The following is a 9,066-nucleotide window of genomic DNA, read 5'->3' on the forward strand; positions in this document are numbered from 1 at the left end:
ATGTGTGCCATGTGGGGCCCGCTGTGCACACTTGGCACCTGCAGCGCTGCAGTTACAGCAGCGGATAAGGATCCAATTAAGGTACTGAAGCCAGGGCCTTTTGGGCATACAAAGCAAGTTTTTCTGCTGAAGGGGTACACAAGGCAAAGGCCATAGTTGAAAGAGCAGTGGAGAATTGGAAGAGGAATGCAACTACAGAGAAGAGAGCTTACATCTTGGATTGTCACATTTGTAATATGATGGATTGCTTGTGATTTCCTTTATTTAGTTATTGGATCAGAATGACATTTTATGAATATTACATGTAACTCTTCTTTATTACCAACTGAAATAAAATATTTTTGCATCGTTCTTAATGGAGTTTAATCTGAAGAGTAATAGATTTCATGGGAGGTTGTACATGAATTAGTTTTCTTTTACTGTTCTTTGATGCTGAGAAGTTTTACTCCCTTTTTTTCTGATAAATAAATTCTGTATTTTTCCTGTTCTGAATATGATGATGAGAAATTGTATCTTTCTGATAAATGAGAAACAATGTTCCTTTTTCCTGCCTGGCCAAATGAAAAGTGTAGGCCAAATCCTTTTGATTCTGAATGAAGATAATTCCTATTTAAAGCAAATCCATTAAAGAACCAGACCTTTTAAACCGTCATCATCTGTTCTCCTGGTCCAAAAAGAAAAACCAACCTGATACACAATCTAAAAATGAAGCCTTCTACTTTTTTATTTCTTTAAGCTGCTGCAGGATCCATGAGCACTTGTGGGCCCCAGTCAGCATATCATCCACATAGGCATATCCTTGTCTCCATTACAATATTTGCTCTCCAGATTCCCATTAAGTGGTTTTTACTAAAGATTTTTGCTTTTATTCCTATCAGTTGTCAATTTGCAACAGGGTGTCCAAGTATCAGTGGAACAAAATCTTGTCCAATGTATTCATTGTTTTGTGTAGGTGGGAGACTTCAGAGCAATTAACCAAAAGCTGTTAGAAAAATGAAGTTCAAGTTTATTGCAATTTCTATGGAGCAATTAGCATAAGATATTTCCAACATTCCTGATTGAATGACTAGGTGAAATGCAAGAAATAGGGTGGAAAGCTCTAAAAATGGTGGTCCATATGGCTCAAAAGTTACCATAATCCATCTATCCAATGGTCAAATTAGTCCACGTGGCAAAACAAGCTGCTTCAGTTTGAAGTTTGTAGTTTGTACAGCATCAAATGCTTTAGTTGACTATATTTTCCCTTATTTTAAAAGAATAAATAAAAATTGTTAAGGAGAAAATATGATTTCATTGATAGAAGATTGAGATATTGGCAAGAACAAGGAGAGGATCATATGCCTCAAAGTTTGAATAACAAAAGAATGTCAATGTGAATCAAACTTGGGTCTTCTTGGCTTGAACTATAAAAACTAATTTTCATGGAATACAGAACTGTTGTTTCACATTCTGGGGAGAGGGGGGGGGGGGGGGAACAAAAGAAGAAATTCGAATGTACATCCACTTCAAATAAAGGTAAAAGAGAGCTGCTTGTAGACAACCCAAAAGCAAAATGAAACCACAGCTAAGTAGAACCAGAAACACAGAGAACCGTTTGGTTTTCAGATCTTCACCTTTTAAGCAAATAATTGGCTCCCTAGAGTGACTGTGGCAGTACCCTCACCCATTACTGTGGTCATTGTTCTCTCGTTTTCTAGTATTCGATCAAGCTCTGTCACAACCATTTCCATTTTTGGTCTCACTTTTCCTGCTAAGTTCATGCACCATGATGCCAAATTGATCAAATCCTTCATGCCCTCCAAAGTGAAGTTTCCGGCCAGCCGGCAATCAACAAGATTGTTTGAACTCGCAAGTGATTCAACCTTCTCCATATTGGAGTTAAAAATAATAGTGGACATCAAATTAGATTCCCCTCATACAAGTAAGTGGTGAAATGAAAAGCAGAAAGAGCATTTGAAGCTTGATATTAAAACATAGACAGAGTATGCATTCTTGGTGTATTTAATTACAGAAAAAAGAGTTAAAAAGCTCAAGCTAGTACCACAGGATTCAACCCAATGAATCCTACTCAAAGCAACTGATTGTTTGGGGATATGTTGCACTGAGTAAGTACTTGCTATTTGTTGGGTACTGTAAGTTTTTCTACTTCAGTGTCTATAACCCAATTTAGACAAAAAAGTGCTAAAACAGTAGCTACATTTTGCAAAATAAAATCTATAAAAAGCAAGCTTATTTACCCACTGGTTCAAGCTTTCGCTAGATCTCAGGTTAATTCGTAAAGCCTCCTGTCCAGTTATGAGCTCCAAAAGAAATATCCCAAAGCTGTAGACATCACTCATTTCAGAGAACAATCTCAATTCTCCTTTCCTAAACAAGTACAGCCATAATTGATCAGAAAAAGATTGAAGAAGATCCAATGTAATAATACTTCATATAAAAAAAAAAACCATGAGTGACAGAAATGAAGATACTCTGGATCTTGGAAAACATTGCCAATCATTGGCCGGGACGAAGGACCTGCATCTTCAATTCTTTCAAGTAGCTCAAAAACCCCTGCATCAGCAACTTTTGCAATGAAGTTTTCATCAACCAAGACATTAGCCGTTTTGAAGTTCTTGTGTACTAGAGGAGGTCTCAGACTATGCAAATGACACAGACCTGCAAATTTACATTTGGTAGGAACTCATCATATCTTCAGTTAATCTCTTTCTTGGCAAGGTTGAAAGAATCCTCATCGATTTTGTCGGTATATCTACCTTTAGCTGCTCCTAAGGCTATGGAAAGCCTTTGTTTGAACTCCAATTTTGTATTTGATCCTTGTCCAGTATCTGTTAAAAAGGAGTAATTAGACAGGTATTCCATGCATGATAACAGTGAGAACCATTTTCAACAAATCGAGACTTACCATATAGATGACCACATACATTACCATTGGGCAGATATTCATAAACTAACATTTGAGAGCCATCTTCCTGGCAGTAACCAAGAAGACTAGCAAGGTTTCGGTGCCGAATCTCCGACAGGTAGCATGCCTGTTTTTTACCATATGACAATATCATATTTTATACAAAATCATTTGAGTTCTATTGTTCTTTCCAGAAAATATGGTTCATCTTTATTTAAGTTACTGACATGCTGTATTTAATTAGGCAACTAAAATGTAAGCAGCATCAAAATCGTTTAAGATGAATAGAGTCCAAAAGATCCTTTATTTAATTAGGCAATTAACATAAAGCCCTAAAGTTTTTTAAGATGAATCAACTCCAAATAATCCATTCTAATGGCATTCAGTATTGACCATGGTTTGAGGAAGCGGATCGGAATATGTGGAATCCACCAATTCAAATCGGCTAATTCATACTGGAATCTAGGTTTCTAGCTGAATCGGAATTGGCAACCGGGGAGGCCAACACCGTTGCCGATTCTGCTTACTTGAACCATGGTATTGACCTTTTCCTTCAGTAAGGCAATCATGAAAGCCCTAAGAACTCCTTCACTAACAAAGGCTTCAGATGGATCAACAGAAAAAGTAAGACCTTCCAACTTCCAACTGATAAAGCAGACAATATAACAAAGTTAACAGTTAGGGATGTAAATAGTAATGTAATACCTCTTCTACAAATTCTTGCCTGGATGGACCTGGACGCCTTTTAACTGCTACAACAGTTCCATCACGTAGCAAACCTTTGTAGACTAAACCAAAACTACCATGTCCAATCACATTGTTTTCACTGAATTGCTTTGTTGCATCCTCCAACTCATCCAGCATGAATTGCTTCCCTTCCTGTGGTCCTGATATAGGGGGACCTCCCACTGAACTCGATCCAGCTTGCCTATTCCATTCCACTGTAACCTCAGCAGGAGAGAAAGAATTATTACCAAACATGCATAGCTCTGAGGAATTCTACATGGCATTTCCAAATGAGGTCCTACCTAGTGTAGATGGGTCTGAAGAACCTGTCTCAGAATTCTTGTTTGAATTCTTACACTGCAACATGTAAAACCACACAAGCACAATAACAAGCAACACCAATGCAAGTCCTCCTGCAGCACCTAAAACTATGGGTGCATATGACTTCGACATCTGGTAGGAGCTCTCTACCTCCTTCCACAAACCTAAACATGGAATCTATAATCCAAGGCCACTGTAGATACCCATTAGCAGAACTAAAGAAATTGAAGATCAGATTCATTAAGGAGAGAGAAAGAGAGAGTTAAGATTTCCTATTAAACATGAATGAATTGTCACTCTCAATTGAAGTCCCACTTGTGTACAATGTCATAAGAAGTACTCCTACCAGCTCAAGTGGGCTTTACAACAACTATCCAGAAAACCAAACTGGCTGATCTAAAACATCAACTGAAGACCAGATATTGTTGTACGGTTCAAATACCACTAAAGTCTAAACAAGAGTATCAGAAGACAACAATACTTCCCCCACCTTTGCTGTCCTTTTGAAAGCTGAAACCTCTTACACTGAAAAATATCAGAAAAGAACACAGACCATCCTTTCCATGAAGCAACTAAGAATTGACAACTCACTTATGGGGTTCTTGACAGCAGTTACCACCCTTTCTTGCCTTGTGTATGCACATCATCATGTGCTGTGAGTCAGCCAGCCATAAAGGCTAGAAGACCTGTATACTTGCAAAATCTGCTGGCCATGCCAGGGAGAAAAAAAACAGGTCAGAGTTACAAAATCAAAGTTTATAGAGATCCATTGACATGCAAATTAGATCAAAATTACTACAACCAGGCTTTGCAAATTATTTTATTATTGAGATCCAAGTACACAGTAACTTGACAAGGGTAGTTGTTAGTTGTTACCAACCGTAAATGGTGCGATGGTTTTACTAGAAAGATGTGGACAGGGAAGAAAGTGACCATGATACTGCAACTGTAAGACATCATTATTGGAGGTGATGGCAAACACCCAAAAAAAGATCCAAAAATAAAAAAGGGAGTGTAATCAATCTTGGCTTTGAAATTTTTAAGTCCTATTCTTCTATTCACATGATCTTCCCTTTTTTGCCTTTATCTTGGTTTTGTGATGTGGAAAGACTGAATTCCTGCTTCACTTCCCCATATGGGGTCATGACAGCAAAACAAAGACATATCACCTCAGCTAACTCCAAAGAACCCAGCTATCATTTCCAGATGTATTTGGTTTTTCTTGAACAAAGAAGTAAGATTTATCTGTTCTTCTGCAGATTTGATACGTGGAATCAGTGCAGAGAATTGGATGGGGATGTGATGACGAAATGGGTGGAGAGAGAAAGAGAGTGAGCTGTACTGTTTTGTTTTTCTTCTATCTCTCAAACCTGTAGCAGAAGAAGGGGATTGGTGGAATAGAGGTCGTAAAGTTGCAGGTGCCGGAAGGAAAAGACCATATCCATGGTGGGCTGCGAAAAGATTAATAAAAAACAACTGTATATTCTTTGGAGCAGAGAGGCAGCAAGAATTTATTTGGATGTGTTGTCTGAAGATCAGACTGTGAAGCTGTAGAAGAAAGGATTTTTTTCTTTTTCCCAATTACACAGTACTTTTGTATTCCACCATGGATCGAATTGTGAAAGAAAGACGGGCACCAAAAAAAAAAAAAAAACCCAGATCGAAGATCATAGCAATAGCATCTGCAGCAGCTCGAACATAGTTGAAGCCAAGGCCCAAGGGAAGCGGTAAAAATTTTAAATGGGAATCTCTGCAATCGAAACATGTTCAAGACACGGCTATACAGGTTTCAGGTTTCAGTACACATGAATCACATGATGCACTAGACAGGTCTCAGTACACATGATGAAATCAATGGATTTATCTTCATTGGAAAAAAAAAAAAAAAGAAAGGGTAAATTACACGTCACCCCCTAGTTTTCAAACGAAACTTAAATCACCCCCCGGCTTTTTGAAAATACTCAAATCACCCCTTGTATTAGATCTCAATATGACAAATTAGTCCCTATCGTTAGTTTTATGCTATTAAGTGATGATGTCAACCAGTCAAATAAATTTAAATCCTTAAACTACCCTTGACATTCAAACATAGATTTTGAAGGATAGTATTGTAAATTTAATTCTAATGTTTTAGTATAAGGGTAAAATAGTCCTCTCACACCAATAACTAACAGCAGACTAACACCGTTATTGTAGAGAGGGACGGATGAGTATTTTCATAAACCAGGGGATGATTTGAGTTTCGTTTGAAAACCAGGGGGTGACGTGTAATTTACCCCCCCAAAAAAAATAGTATACTAAATATAAAGTTACAAATTTAAGTAAGGAGATTGTTCTCTTTTCAGCTAGGGTCAAGGGAGAATCCCTTAATCGAGGGGTTTGGATGATGTGGAGAGGGTATCGTGGAACAATGATGGATATTTTACTATTACCGCCTTCATAATATACGGGGCAGAGGATTTATGAAAATAGATGGATTGACTATTCCTTCTCCCAAGGGATAGGAACACTTTGAAAATCATTATATATTTATATGGAACAGTTTCATACATAGAAGGGCATTGAGATAATTTAATATGGAGAGAGAGAGAGAGAAGGGGATGCTAACATATCCTTCCTTCCTGTTCAAAGAACTTTTTTGCATGGACGTTTGTGTAGAGACCATGCGACCAAGAGATCTCTACTTGGTCGCATGGTCTCCACACAAGCGTCTAGGCCAATGGGAGAGCATGCCTGGATATCCACCAAGGGGTTGGAGGTGTCATTTCATGGTGCCTTATGAGAGAGCGTAGGAAACACTACCAAGTAGAGATCTTTTCCCATCAAAAATTTTTTAGAATAAAACAAGAGGCAATCAAAAGAAGGTTACAACTTTTAAATTTGGTTACAACAATATATGATGAGTTATTGCATTGGTTAGATCAAAAGAAAAAAGAACTGGGTCAATTGATTAAAAACCGTTAGATTTAGAAATGCCATGTGTCGTGTCACAAGACCCGTATTGCACTACACTTCGAGTTTAGAGAATTGGAGAGGATTTTTATCCCACTTACATAAGTGTATGATGGGTTAACAGAACAAAAAACTCTAAAACTCTCAATATTGTGAATTCGTGGGTCCTTCCATGTCAATATTGTATAAACATTACATACTTTATAGCAAACTAACTTGACCAATTCAATCTGATCCGAGTTTTAAAACAATGCATTCACGTCTGATATATCATTCAAATATGCTGATCCTTGATGTGTTTACCTAAGGATTCCTTAATCCTTTCAACATGTAAACACAAAGAATATTATATTTGGAAATGAGACGGCATATTATATTTATTCATGAGATTGCCAAAACCTAAGAACAATCTCACATCCTTGGAAAAACGTGGAACACTGCCGCCGTCCCCTAGAAACCGTCCTCTCTTCCTCTCTTTCTCCTAGTGCTTGATCTTGGGGATAGTTTGGGGTTTTTGAGAACCGTAAAGTGTAGAGGAGTTGGCTTGATCCAGTGGGAATGCAAAGTAGTGTGTGGAGTGTGGAACAATTGCGAAAGGGCTATATTCGATTGGAAGTTGTGCATCTTTAAAACTCAAGGTAACAATCAAAACCCTTCGTTGTTCTAGTGTTTGAATGACATCTCCCAACAATATTCTTGATCCTATATCGCTTCCGTAGATCGCTCACTGGTTACTTACAGAGCATTTAAAAAAATGGTTTTGTACTGAAATTGACCCAGTATCGGTATCGATATTTGTATCTGTGAGAATAAAACTAAAACCTTGGTCTTACTCCCACCTCCAATGGCCCATTATACAATCGGGACATCCGACGGACTCCAGGGAATTTATCTATTATCTTATGCTTTACTCATGGTTTTGGGTATCGATATCAGATTGTACATATTCGTATCATATCGGTTGTTTGATATATCATATTGGTTGTATCGGAACAAGGGACTAAGGGAGGGTAAAACAGTAAGAAAAACCTAGCTATCGGTGTTTTGAGGGGCAAAATGGTCTGTTCCATATCAATGACCAACAAAAATAAGTGAAATAACCGAGACCAATATCTAAATTCATGGCTTTACCACCCTCACGCATGGTTTTAGTGCACGGTATTGGAACGGGTATCGGCAACATGCAAAACCGATACGATACCGCTATGATATTGGCCTGGATCGGACAAAATTACCCTTAAATTTTTTTTAAAAAAATGAATTTTCTGACCATTTTACCCTTTGTCCGTACCATGTTACCGATACAGTATCGACACAGTATCAGTATCGTCAACTAATAAAACTGATACATATCGGGCGATACAATACCGATACTTAGAAGCTTAAAACCATGCCCCCACGGCCCCACCCCCCCTAAAACAAAAAACAAGAATTTAAGGCAACCATATACAACAGTCAAGATGGTAAACTTGTGCCAACCGAGACAATCATTGGGGCATCAAATGATCAAATCCTTCCATGCCCACCATGACAACAACTTAAGGCATAAGACATCTACACCTTTTCCTCGTCAAGTCGAGGGAAAGGGCTACAAAAGGGGAGGCAATGGGGATGGGCCATGGGTTGAAGAAGGGTAGCCAATAGCCCTGAAGTGTCCTCACTTAGACAAGTAGGTACTCCTCCGCAAGTGTGACTGTGTCAGTGACGTGCTAATCAGATTCACTTACATCCCTTAGAACTTGGACAAGTAGGTACTCCACCGCAAGTGTGAGTGAAATGCTAATCAGATTCACTTATATCCCTTAGGTCGACACGTGGGTTCTACTCATTCTTTCTTCCATTACATTAACTAACTCTCTCACGCTCTCTATTTTTGTTATTCATCAATTTATATTGGCAAATCGTAAAAAATTGCCACCTATCGCCAAATTGACATCATGGTGCTAGATCACCACCATAGTAACTGTTTTTGGTAGATCGTGTATTAATCGACTATAACTATAGAATATCCTTTTTTCATGAATTACTGCAAACAACGAGGAATCGAAGAATTACAGACCAATGTACAAAAAGAGTTTAATTCTGTAAACCAAAAATTCAACATTTTTATCACAAGAATTGCAAGACTTTATGGACAACCTAATATTCTTGTAGAATATATA

General features: G+C 38.0%; 1 protein-coding gene across 5 annotated transcripts; it reads right to left on the reverse strand.

Moving 5' to 3' along the window:
* Positions 1–1,566: 1,566 nt before the first annotated feature.
* On the reverse strand, positions 1,567–4,611 carry LOC122657680 (leucine-rich repeat receptor protein kinase HPCA1-like). Of its 5 annotated transcripts, none has more exons than XM_043852465.1 (7): positions 3,934–4,611; positions 3,611–3,852; positions 2,906–3,032; positions 2,757–2,828; positions 2,472–2,658; positions 2,242–2,367; positions 1,567–1,865 (listed from the first exon to the last, which is right to left on the reverse strand). In XM_043852465.1, the coding sequence occupies exons 1-7, from the start codon at positions 4,082–4,084 to the stop codon at positions 1,790–1,792; spliced, it is 981 nt and encodes a 326-aa protein (XP_043708400.1). In that variant the 5' UTR covers positions 4,085–4,611; the 3' UTR covers positions 1,567–1,789. The 5 variants fall into 5 exon arrangements, with proteins under 5 accessions (XP_043708400.1, XP_043708399.1, XP_043708401.1 ...); XM_043852464.1 differs by having other exon boundaries at positions 2,238–2,367; positions 3,611–3,846; positions 3,934–4,610; XM_043852466.1 differs by having other exon boundaries at positions 1,567–1,862; positions 3,934–4,609.
* Positions 4,612–9,066: the final 4,455 nt, after the last annotated feature.

This window comes from Telopea speciosissima, chromosome 4 (genome assembly GCF_018873765.1).
Source record: "Telopea speciosissima isolate NSW1024214 ecotype Mountain lineage chromosome 4, Tspe_v1, whole genome shotgun sequence".
Classification (NCBI taxonomy): domain Eukaryota; kingdom Viridiplantae; phylum Streptophyta; class Magnoliopsida; order Proteales; family Proteaceae; genus Telopea; species Telopea speciosissima.